The 13,400-nt window shown below is 40.3% G+C and overlaps 1 protein-coding gene across 1 annotated transcript in view; it reads left to right on the plus strand.

The window, feature by feature from the left end:
- Positions 1-13,400, plus strand: part of LOC127640285 (alpha-mannosidase 2-like) — a 72,202-nt gene that overhangs the window by 26,590 nt on the left and 32,212 nt on the right. Inside the window, exons 6-7 of the mRNA XM_052122737.1 lie at positions 4,847-5,020; positions 12,197-12,383. Coding sequence (XP_051978697.1) covers positions 4,847-5,020; positions 12,197-12,383 — 361 coding nt within the window. The remainder of the gene's footprint in view (positions 1-4,846; positions 5,021-12,196; positions 12,384-13,400) is intronic.

The following is a 13,400-nucleotide window of genomic DNA, read 5'->3' on the forward strand; positions in this document are numbered from 1 at the left end:
AATTATTCTCTATCTAAACAGTTTACATGTAATTAAGTTTTTAGATTTAATTAACAAAGTAACTGCAAATTTAGCTGAACAGCGTTCAGTAAGGGATGCACCTGAAAGGTGCAGGTGAAGATAGATGAGAAGAATTAAAGTTAAGGAAAGAGAAAGTGAAAATTCAGAAACCAGAAATGGGGTTAAAGGAAAATGGTTTAGATCACTTCACTCTGCATGCACACAAGCTGTAGATAAAGGCTTCATGTAAATTATGCTAGCAGCTAACTGTTGAAGCTATTAGTTAGCTTAGCCTAAGCTAAGGGGCTGCTAAGTTGGGTTAGCTTAGCCATCTAGGCTGGTTTGTTTACAAAATGGCGTCGGAAGGAAACACGTGCTATCTGGAGTGAGCACTTCCTGTGACAAGTCGTTGTCATGGGAACCAATGCACTTCAGAGTTTCAGTGAGTGAAACACAGGTTTGATCACCAGGAAGCTAAGCCTTTTAGATGCACAGATAAAGTTTAGATGAAGGACATCAATCTAACTATAATTTGTAAGGCCTTTATACTGTGAAAAGGGAGCATCGCCCAAATCTACATTTATATAACACTGTACTGAGATTTCTTCATCAGAAACAGGTTAAGCAATCAATTCTGGTACAGTTTACATGCCGCTGAGCTGAGATTCCTTCATCAAAACAGACTTACACTTTAATACTGAAATTAGGGTTTCTCCGCTAAAATCATATTACTCAGTACACTGATACCTTTTGAAAATATGCTTAAATGTTTTAAAACTCTTTCAATTACAGTAGAGATGTCAATTCAAGCCATCACTTTATCCGCATCCAAACAAGCCAGCAACTAGTGAAGCAAATGCCGTTTAGCATGTCATGTCCTATTCTGACGGAATTATTCAATGCACACTTTTAAGTTGACAGTGGTTAAAGCTCATAACCTTTGTTTAATCATGCCGCACATTCTCCACCATTATGTAGCGAATCAGCTCTATATTCTTCCACCATTAGGAAGCGAATCAGATCTATGAAATATTAATAATCAATCATAACTTGTTATAATCGATTATGAATATTTGGATCAGTTAATCGGGTTAACTTGATGTAGCTACATTAACATTACAACCAAATACTCGGTTCATCCGTGAACACTCAATTTTGGTTATTAATTAATTAATTAATAGAAATGTACATTTCGGGGCAAGGAAATGTCTTTCTTACTAAGTATTAAGAGCAAGTAGTCAAAATCTATGATTAGTGACTTTAGATATGAGCTTGAGACACAGACAACTTTACATGTGACATGAACAAGACTTTATTAACTAGACTAAACATTTAAACTACTCTAACATACATATACATACATTCATACAGTTTACCAAGGGAAAGAGGGCTGAAGCAGAATACAGGAAGGCAAGAAGTTATAGCATTGTTTGAAGTTCAGCAGATCAACAGCCTGAGCAAACCATCATATTAGTTCTGACACGCCCTTTTTAGAAAGGGGTTAAGGATACTTAATGTATCAAATAATGAGACTAAGTTTGATACTTGCATGTCCCATTTGAATTAAACTGTCCTGATGCAATTTGTTGAGGCTCCAGTTGATCTTTGATGATGTTGTCTTGATGAGAGAACCAGTGAGTCAGAGGATCTTGGTGAATGGGCAGTCGAGGCCGTAGCCTGGCACGGGCTTGGGAGTCCTTGGGGCCTTTAGTTTGGCATCATTCAGCGAGAGAGTGAGAGAGCACAAGGCTCAGAGAACCAGAAAGGCAGGAAGCCAGAGGAGCATAACAGAGCGAAGAGATAAGAGAGAGAATAGAGGAAGTGGGCGCAGCAATTTTATACCCTCGGGAAACAGGTCCCACCTCTCATTGGCTCGACCAATAAGAAGGGTTTGAGTTCTAGGCGGGAATTTGGTTTATTGCTCTTTGTTGTAAAATTGCCCATTGCATGTGCAAGAAAGAAAATAGGAAACATACTGGTAATACTAATATGCTGTTGTTATCGACATATCATGTACACAGTCATTTCAATCTTCAAAATACCAAGTTATAGAGACCAAATATGCCACACATATGATTTTGGTTAACCATAGTATGCAAAGTCTGAAACATTAACCCATTAGTTTGCAAGAAAACATAGATCAAGCACATTTAAGGGAAAATGTGAGATGGCACATTAGATACATGTCAATATTTATCACATGGATATATAGAATATATATATAGGATTAACAGGGTTCATTTCTCTTTCTCAGTAAGAGAATGAAGGGAGGGTCAACACTTCTCTGAACATTCCTTTGGAGGTCGTAAAGGCCTCCATTACTCTGGGCAGGAGAATGATTCCTTTGTTCCGTCACGGCTCATTTGCATGTTTCTGGCTGGGTTTATGGCGGTAAGAGATTTTGGGCTGAATGACTCAAAAGATGGCAAAACATAGCGTAATATCATTCTACTGAAGATCTTATATTCAATTTAGCTAGGCCAAATTGTAAGGTTTAATTTGATACCAAGAAAAGTATATTTGGTACACTTAATAAGGGAATATACACTGAGGCTATTAAATATGAGGCCTCAGAGTTTAAAACACACAACGAAACAGTTCTAACGAGTTTGATATACCTCAGAAATACACAACATACAGGGATTACACGTATTTCATTAGCAATATGCAGTTCTGTGTTTAACTGAAAAACACACACACACACATTGTTACGTTCAAAGTTTCCCCTTCCTGTCCACACGATAAGCACGTGGTGAGCATCGCGGATGTCACATGCGGTTCTCTGTCAATAGTTCATTGTCTCTTTGTCAATACATTTATTGTGCTTGTGGAGGCTGGTTGGCGCTATTTCAGTAATTAGGGGGGGGGGGTTTAACAGTAAGTTCTTGTTTGTTCGGGAATCTGTTAAAGCACTGATCCTCCGCCATACCTTACATGCCGTACAACATTATTCACCTGTATTACTTTGAGGAGAATTGCATGGTGCTGCATTAAGGGTTTCTCATGCTCAGGTGGTCATGAATATAGACACCGATCTCTTCAGGAAGCATTTGCTCTTTAAAATGACTTCTGTCTTCTCTATTCCACCCACTTCCGTGTTCACAGCCTGGCAAAACCAGCACAACTGAAGACAACGACAATGCAAAATTCAGTTTTAATTTCCTTTGTAACTTTTAAATAGTTTTTTGTAACTAGGGCTGTCAATCGATTACATTTTTTAATCAAATGAGTTACATAATATTCAGATTAATTGAGTTAATCGCATATATTGTAAATATTTGCTGAGAAAGCACTTCAAAAATCATATTTACAATAATTCTATATATACAATTAATAAATATTTACAATAATACATAGTTATACCACGGGTCTTTTAAATGATTGATTCTGATTGGTTCACGGACGTTCTTAGGTGTGCAATTATTTTTCAAGGAAACGCACGGCTATATAGTATTTCCAGGTCTTGGTCGCATAATGGTTCCATATCACTTTGCCAAATTATTCAAGTTAGCCCTACAGGCTACCACAACAAAATAACCAATTAAAAGTCATTGGTTTAAGTAAATCGGTTAAGAATGTCAAAACAATTTCTAAAATATCCTAAATTTATGGTTAATTTATGGTTTTGGTTAAAAAGAGCCCTCGTGCTCCCTCGTCTCCCCCGCACTTACACACGCTCACACACATGCACATGCTCACACACTCACACACACAGAGATCAAAGATAAAGATCCCCCATTTAACACTTAACAGACTGTACGGGCAAGTGCTGTTAGCGAGCACCTATGAAGGCCGGAATGGTACACGAGGGGGTGGGTGGCCAGCACCACGCCCGACCGCCTTTGTCTCCCCACCGCACCAGGTACTCATTTTAGGCTGAGTCGACCTAGGGGAGGCCCGGGACTGGTTCAGATAATCGTCACTGGTGTTGGCCATGAGCGGGAATTGAACTCTGGTCACCAGTGTAACCGCTACACTACCGCACATACATGCACATTCTCGCTCACACACACACACACACACTCACACACAAACATAGACATGCTCATACACACGCACACGCTCACACGCACACACACACACGCTCACACACATATGATCGCACACACAAACATAGACATGCTCATACACACACATACGCACTTGCGCTCACACACATATGCTCGCATACACACGTGCGCACAAACACACACACATATGCTAGCACACACACAAACACTCCCACACACACATATGTAACACACACACACAAATACGTACGTGCGCGCACACATGCACACACATAGGCTCACACAGGCTCACTCACACACACACACGCACACACACACGTGCGCGCACACAGGCTCACTCGCACACACACACATGCACACACACATGCTCGCACTCGCGCACAAACACATGCTCGCACACGTTCGCACACAAACACACGCTCACACACACACACACACACACACATATGCTCACACACACATACACATACGTGTCAGTGCAAATGAACAAGAAAAGACTCAAATGGATTTATCTCATTCGTGCTATTAAATCAAATTAGAATTTATTTTTAGTTTTTGATCATCAACTGACTGTAAAGAACAGAAAGGGTATTAAAAGACACTTTATTCAAAGACAAATGGGTTGCATAGATCTCGTCTTTGGACACGAGTCAAACCTTGTGCACAGCTGTTGCTTTGTCAGATGTGTCCCATGTTTGACCAAAGACAATAGTTTCATCTAATGACTGTGGGGAAAAAGTAAGCTCATTAATTAATTAGTCAATTGAATATTTAAACGGTCATTCATTTTAGATTTATTCATTGAAGCATGTTCCTCTACTTTCTGTTGTTAATAGGAGTGAAGCCCAAGACTGGCTGGGCTGTGGATCCGTTCGGTCACAGTCCTACCCAGGCTTATCTGCTCAGACAGGCCGGTCTATCTAACATGCTGATCCAGAGAATACACTACTCAGTGAAGAAACACTTCGCCTCTCAGAAGACCCTGGAGTTCATATGGAGACAGAATTGGGGTGAGCCTGCCATTGATCTAAGTAGGATTATATATAGGGTTATATAACAAGGATACTTTTTTATTAAAGCATATTTATAATGTTATTGCCTTATTAATGTAAACTAGTAATTATATATATTTGTTTGCAGCTTACTAATTAAACGTACAATTTTAATTTGTAACTTTGCTCGACACAACAGACAGAGGCAAAATAAGCATATAGGGGATATTACACCCAAGAATGACATTTGATCGTAATGTATTCACCTTTTGAAACCTGCATGATTTTGTTTGCCTCTGTGAATACACAAAAGGAGTTATTTAGCAGCTGTCCAAGCTGTTCTTTTCCATACAATGAAAGTTGAGTGGTGATTTCAGACTGTCATGCTCCAAAAAGTACAAAAAATCTCCATAAATGTAGTCCATATGATTTATGTGCTCTTCATACAAAGGTGTTGCTGCCTTGAAATCCTTCTGGGAATTTCCTACTTTGCAGGTTGTAATTACTATGTGGTGTGTAGTTCACATGATTTTGGGAAATGGGCTTATTGGTCAATTTCAGAGGATTTTTTTTCTAATTTTCAGGAAAACATTTTAGTACAGCAAAATGATGATCAATAGTTGTAAATTTGGTTTGTAATTGACGGCGTTCAGTGTATTTTATCACTCATGCTGCCAAAGAGAATGATGGGAAATTTTATTTGGGTAGTTTTCAGGGTCCAAAATGGACCTTTTAGCCCACCAGCCACTTTACCAGCCAGTTAGATTTCTTACCATCTATTACAATTTTTTTTATTGCATTTTACAAGTGGAGTTTACTAGCATATGAGACAAATAAACAATACTGTATTTTTAAAAGTGAACTGCTATTTAAAGTATTGTACTGTTTTATTATTTATGAAATATATAATTGCCAGATAGTCTATTTAGAATAATGTTTCAGATTATTCACTTATTACAACAAAACTGAATTTGTATTTTAAAGCACATGTTTTTGGGGGCCAGGGTAGCTCACAGCAATTAAAGACGTTGACTACCACACCTGGAGTCTTAAGTTCGAATCCAGGGTGTGCTGAGTGACTCCAGTTAGGTTTCCTAAGCAACCAGTTGGCCCGGTTGCTAGGGTGGGTAGAGTCACATTGGGTTAACCTCCTCGTGTTCATTATAATGTAGTTCTCGGTGAGGCACTTGGTGAGTTGTGCATGGAGCCATGGATAATAGCGTGCTACGTTCATGTTGTCATATGAACGGCAAGTTAGTAACTCTCATCAGCCTAAAATACACAATACACAGTAGCAGTTCTTAGTTTACTTTGAGTGAGTCTTTTAATTCATTCAGCTCCAACCACTCCAACGGTTCATAAGTCTTTTTGATTCACTAAAAAGAGCTACCTCATAGAGTCGTGCATTTGGGAACAGTTGTTGATTCACTAAAATGAACCAGATCAAAAGAGTCATTTGTTTGGGAATCTGATTACACTGTTGCTTGTTATATCTCATGGTGTAGATTCAAAAGAACTGGCTCAAAAGACTAATTTGTTTAGGAATCTGTAAACTGGTAGTGTTTTATGCCTCATCTCATGCTGTAGATTCAGTAATGTTGCTGTGGCGCTTAATAGTAATACAGAAAACACTGAGTATTTTTCTAGTTTTCTGTCTGTATCACCGGAATAATGCACGTTCAAGAACCGTTAACGAAACCGAATGTCATGAAAATCAATCGTTTTTTATTATAATGCAATCATTCCTAGAGAATGTGTATGTGTGGTTGTGGGTAATTAAAACTTACTCGCACATCCACTGTAAATCCAAGGGTGGTCTTCCCTCCATCCCGACTGCATGAACGCTCCTGAACATTACTTTCATCTTGCATCAAGATGTACTGCTAATGGTGTGTGCCCACTGGCGTGGAAGAAGTTAGGTAGTACCAGAGGGTGAGGGCTGCCCATTTGATGGCCAGGTACTCCTCAATTTTGCTGTACTTCATCTCTCACATCAAGAGATTCTGTCTGATGTATAGCACAGGGCGCTCCTCCTCCTCCACTACCTGGGATAATACAGCCCCCAACCCCCTTTCCGAAGCATCCATCTGCAACAAATAAGGGAGAGAGAAGTTAGGGGAATGCAGGAGCAGCCTGCCACAAAGTGCAGCTTTCACCCCCATGAACACCTGCTGACACAGCTCCGTCCACTGGAACGGATCTGGTGCCGCCTTTGTAATGAGATCTGTCAGCAGACTGGTGATGGTTGAATAATTAGACACAAACCTACGATAATAGGCAGCCAGCCACAGGGACTGTCTCGCCTCCTTTTTTGGTCTTAGGTCTTGGACAGGCTGCAATCACTCCAGTTTTATCAATTTGGGGCCACACCTGCCCATGACCCAAGTGCAAGTCCAGAAACCGTACTTCCACCCACCCATTTGCGTTCTTATTTGGGTTTGCCATGAGTCCCGCTCGTCTCAGCGACCTCAGGACAGCCCTCAGAGGATGTAGGTGTCACTGCCAAACATTAATGTAAATAATGATATTGTCCAGATAGGCAGTGGCGTAAGCAACATGCAGTCTAAGGATTCGGCCCATGAGCCACTGAAACGTAGCCGGATTCTTGAACAAACTGAACGGAAGTATCACGGATTGGTGTAATCCGAACGGTGTGGAAAATGCTGTCTTTCCACAGGACATGGGAGTTATGGGGATCTGCCAATATCCCTTTGTTAAATCCAGTGTCGAATAAAAGCAAGCCACATCTAAACAATCGAGCAGTTCATCAATCCGAGGCATTGGGTTTGCATAAAATTTAGACACTCCACTGACTTTTCTATAATCCACACAGAAAACAGACCAAGCCATCACTCTTTGGAACCAACACCACCAGGCTGGCCCAGTCACTGTGGGATTCTTCTCTTACCCCCATATCTAGCATGGCTTTTAATTCTTCCTGAACCTATTCTTTTATGTGCTCCGGTAATCAGTAGGGACGACTGCATACCACTATCTCTGGGGTCGTTTCGATGTGGTGCTCTATGAGATTTGTATGACTGAGAAGAGGCGAGAACACGTCGGAGAATTATCCTTGCAACCTGGCAACCTCTGTGACTTGTGATTCAATCTGTGGCTTTTAAGTTCACTTCTGGTCCAAGCTCCTCCCTCTCCTTAACCACCATCCCTTGCATCATCCTGACGTGGAGCTGACAAGGAGATCGCTGACCAGAAGTTGATGGGCCACGAGTTGGGCTTTCCCAGTCAGCAGCGGCAGTAGATGGACTGCCCACTGGGAGTTCAGCCACTTCCACACCTCGGTCATCCACTCGAACAGCTCGATGTAAGCCTCCAGGTCATCTTGCGGTCCCATCTTAGCAAGCGTGGCCATACTTGCGGCTGGGGTCATGGTGGAAGATCGCTCCTGGAGTACTAAGCATAGTAACACCTGTCGGTCCTCTGCTTGAGCCTGGACCAGCGCCTGTAATCGCCACTCCTGTTCTCTGCGTAGCTCAAGCTGGGCCTGATGTTGAGCCTGGTGGATGCCGGCGAGGGTCTTGAAGATTTCGGTCAGCTGCGAGGACTTCATAAGGATGGATCCTTCCTCCAAACAATGTTGGGTTTCAGCACCACTGTGACAAAGTCTCTGACTTTCTTGAGTTCTTTCTGAAGGAGGAAATAGGAGCTGGGTAAACAATCCAACGTGAGTTTTATTTCTACACTTTTCAGTGATTCACTGGCCAAAAAGAAAATATACCCATATTTGGCACTTCCCAGGTGTTAATTTTGGACCCTGGTAGTTTTGTTACACAAAACTGGTGCAGCATTAATGGGTTAAATAAGTAGTATTTTGTGGTTAAATAGGTATTGATTTATGATTATAGGTTTATTGCTATTCCCTTTCAAATTGTGTATAGACATTCATTTTACTCTTTATATTGCCACAGTTCTTTGAGTGACATGGTCCTCCACCTCAAAGTGAGAGCATTTTCCAACATGTAAATACATGTGCGTTCATCTTGTAAATCTGGCTTCCAATATTCCATCATAGCAGATGATAACAGAATTGTAATTTTTGGGTGCACTATCCCTTTAAGTCTCAAAGCTGTTAAGAGTGCTCATTGTCAGAATTACACATTTGATTTGAAACCTCTATGGGAGTCTTTTCTAATCACATGAGCTGCTTGGATAGTTATTAGTGCAGATCTGTGCTAACATTCAGGCTCTTTATTTAGCGATTACATTTAATAAAACCTGGCTAGGTGGGGGTGCTCTCTACATTTAGCCTTGTGATTTGAGAAATAGAGGTTTTTCATGTAGCATCTGCTGCTGCACCTGAAGCTGTTGGAAACAGACCCAATACTGTCTGTGCCTAGTCCAAGCTCTCTCCTGCTCCAGATATTCATCTCCACCACTGGAGGTCATTCAGCCGCTCGCACCGAAAGATAACCGCACAAACGCTGCATTTGACAGGCGGCGTAATAACCTGCCTCACCAGAAAGCGCTTGAAGCTCTCTTTAGTATCAAACGATGGATGTTGTGCGTATGCGATGAGTTGATATAGCTTGTCCAGTTGATGTGCACCCTATTCAATTTGTTATTCATGGGAACATACTGCTCAGATGGAATTGAGTCCAGCGCTTTGCTTGATGGAGAAATCTGTGCGCTCATCAGACTCTTTGGAATGGCCTGGAGCTCAGAGCCTTATGCACTGGAAGCTGGGATATTGGACTCAGATTAATGATGCTGCACCAGTGCACCAAAGCATCACCTAACCTCGACTCAGTGTTCAGGAAATATGGCTTGATAATTGTTGTTTCAATACCATCCCACATGTAGGGGCAAAAGAAATTGCATCTGGAATGAATTGAGTCTGAATCGACTGTAATGAGATGACAGGGTACTGCAACATAAAACACAAGCATAAATAAACAAATCGTCTTTCTATTGAGTGCAACAATGTAGAGGTTTGCATTCCCGCTGATCTCCCGCAGGACCCGATCAGATTTTTGTGGCACGGGATTACATTTCCAACTTGAAGGTGGTAGCGGACCATGAGTTGTGTGCATTCAGAGAATAGCCTGAAAAATCTGAGGAGGATATTTATTTTTATATAATTGATTTTATGAATGCAATTTTTTTTTATAATAATACTAATTATTTTATTTAACAATTAATTTAATTTTGATAACAAAAACAGATAATTCAACGTAAAAATACACAACACGTGCATCAAATTATCCAGTATTTAAAGCATGCTATTGTCAATGGAGCATTACAAGAATGGCAGAGCAAATTGGTGCACATTGTTTTCTGTGTTTCTCTGATTGGTGGATTTTTTTTTGCAGGATTATGGGTAATGTAGTTATTCAGCACAAATTCTGCTATTAAACGCATTTAAAAACAAAAAAGTGCTACTTAGTAGGTCCTTGTGGTGGCTTGGTTACTCACCTCAGTCTGGGTGGTGGAGGACAAGTCTCAGTCTCACTGAGAATGTAAATCCGTGTATCTTATCACGTGGCTCGTTGTGCATGACACTGCGGAGACTCCGCATGCGGAGGCTCATGCTACTCTCCGCGATCCACGCACAACTTACCATACTCCCCATTGAGAGAGAGAACCCCACAATCGCGACCACAAGGAGGTTACCCCATGTGACTCTACCCTCCCTAGCAACCGGGTCAATTTGGTTGCTTAGGAGACCTGGCTGGAGGCACTCAACACGCCCTGGATTCAAACTTGTGACTCCAGGGGTGGTAGTCAGCGTCAATACATGCTGAGCTACCCAGGCCCCCCATTAAATGCATTTATAAAATTACGTTTATAAAAAACTTGGAATATGCAGACTGATGGCTTCAACATAAGAATTTACAATCGATGAACTAACTCAGAGCTCACTGTATGTGTGTCTCTAAAGGGTTACAAGTTATTAAAAATCAATTCCCCTATGGAAAAAACTTGGTGCAAATTTGCTATTATCTTTTTGCTCTACCGATGGCAGATTGGACAGTGCTTTAGAAACCTTTTTAATAAAATAAAATTTTTGCTATTCCGTTTGGTGACACTTTAAATTACACACTTCACCTTTAACACTGTGTTCTGCACAATAAACAAATATCTCACACTGAAGTGTAAATGAGTGGTACATTTCATGATGTATTGATCTCTTAGCACTTATTCTTGAATTGTTTGCACAACAACAGCAAAAAGTGTTGAGGCAAATGAGTGGAACATTACAAGGGCTGAACTGGAGCCAGCTTTTCTCAAAACAGCAGACAAAAGGGGAAGTCATGGGAAGTGTCCTCCCACATCCACATCTTATTGTTTTCCATTGTCTTTCTGCTCAAAGTAATACATCTGTTTGGGATGCAACTGTTTTCCCTAGACCTAATGCTAAAAATCACTGGCAAAATGGACTTGCAACTTAAAGCTCTGACCATAGGCTACATAGGACTAATATAATTACAGTTCATTTGGCTGCGGCAGTGTATACTCTGTGCCAGGCTGAATTAGCCTCCTACTTTATGTAATTCCATATATCACCATTAAACAGACAGGCAGACTGCTCCCTGCTTCACATCTGGTCTCTTGTTTAAAGGAAAATCGTGAATTATTTATTCACACATCTTTTATGAAGGTCACTCTGGTGTATTTGCTGTGCTGAGAGGATCATTTAATATTTTTATTGCAAATAAAATGTGATTTGATTTTGACATTAGTGGCTAATTTCATAATTTGCTGCTTTGAAACTGGATGGTTTTTCCCTGATATTACACACCTCATCATTGTTTATGAAACTGGCACTGGGGATTATGTGTAAGCAATGTGTAAGCAGTCCTGGTTCCGGTCTAGTAGCGGCTTGCTAAAGAAAGGAAAGTCAACATGAAATGGCTCTAACCCATTTTATATCCGTAATCAGATATAAAGGACATTTAACATAGATGGAAAACATATCAACTATATGTAAGCCATTGTAAGATTGATTTTCTCTGATAAGTGTCAATAATATTTCTCTCTGGTACTTCTTAAAAACTTTGCTTTGTTTTTTGAGCATCTTAACCAGCCCGATACAGTAACATTGTCTCAACCAATGGTGTGAATTTGTGGCGGTACTATCGGTTTATTGACCAATGAAAAACGGTGTGTTTGAAAACAATCTTTCTTAGTCGATTTTTTTTACCTCTAAATTATTATTATTATTTTTTATTCCAACAGATCAGGACTCTAGTTCAGACATTTTGTGTCACATGATGCCATTCTACAGCTATGATGTTCCTCATACGTGCGGACCTGACCCTAAGATCTGCTGCCAGTTTGACTTCAAAAGACTCCCGGGTGGAAGAGTCAGTTGTCCTTGGAGAATCCCACCTCAGGCCATTACAGAAACCAACGTCCAGGAGAGGTACAACTTTACATGCAAGTCATTGGCATTGGTGACCATGTTTACACATGACGAAATACAAATAATAATAATAATAATAAACATAATTTATGTGTTTCTTTAGTTATTTAGCTAGTTAATTATTAAGTTAATTCATAAAGATTGACCTTGGCTTTAGTTATATGAATTATTATGTTGGCTTGATGAAGCTATTGTTATTCTGCAAACTGAGACCAAATTTTAAAATGCTAAATCCTCCTTTAGCTTTCAAGCTGCATCCGTCAAACTCAGCACATACCTTCAGACCGTTCTGAAATATTGATGGAATGTTTAAATGGGCCAATGGAATGCTCATTAATTCAAACAACAAATGTCAAAATTCAAATGTAAACCAACCCACAAAAAGCCTTTAGTCTGCTGTCCACCATTTTCATGACTGCGAAAGTGTTCCTCGATTCTCCTGTTTTCAGTTTCCGCCCTCCAGGGTTTTTACTTGCATCAGCGTATGTTCTTAGCAGGTAATGTGATGTTTAAAATATTACATGCAGAAAAATGGTCAAAAACCATGTGCTCTCTAGTGCCGATAATTTTCACAAAGTCAAGGTGAGCGTTTTTTTGACAGTGGCTCACCTGAGTGTGTAGATGTCATGAAGCGATAGTCCGAGGTTAGTTACATTGATGTCATTAAAGGTGAAGTGTGTAATTTCTGTGCTGCTAGTGGCACCAAGCGGAATTTCAAAAATATGGAATGTTTTCAAACAACCTTTGGCAACACCCTTCAGACTCCTTTCGCCCTCTCTGATTGCCTATGAACAGTCCATACTAAATAAAAGGTGATAAACATTTAATGTTGTATTTAGGGGTGTAACATTAGGAAATGTTCACGGTATGATAACCTTCACAAAAAATTCTGCTGTATCACAGCATTGCTAAAAATTCATTTTAAAATACAGCAACGAGTTATCTGATGGCCCAGGATGTGATGTTGGGTAATCACTACCACTCATGGGTGATCTTGTTGAGCTACTATGGTTATTA

This window comes from Xyrauchen texanus, chromosome 4 (genome assembly GCF_025860055.1).
Source record: "Xyrauchen texanus isolate HMW12.3.18 chromosome 4, RBS_HiC_50CHRs, whole genome shotgun sequence".
In the NCBI taxonomy this organism is placed as follows: domain Eukaryota; kingdom Metazoa; phylum Chordata; class Actinopteri; order Cypriniformes; family Catostomidae; genus Xyrauchen; species Xyrauchen texanus.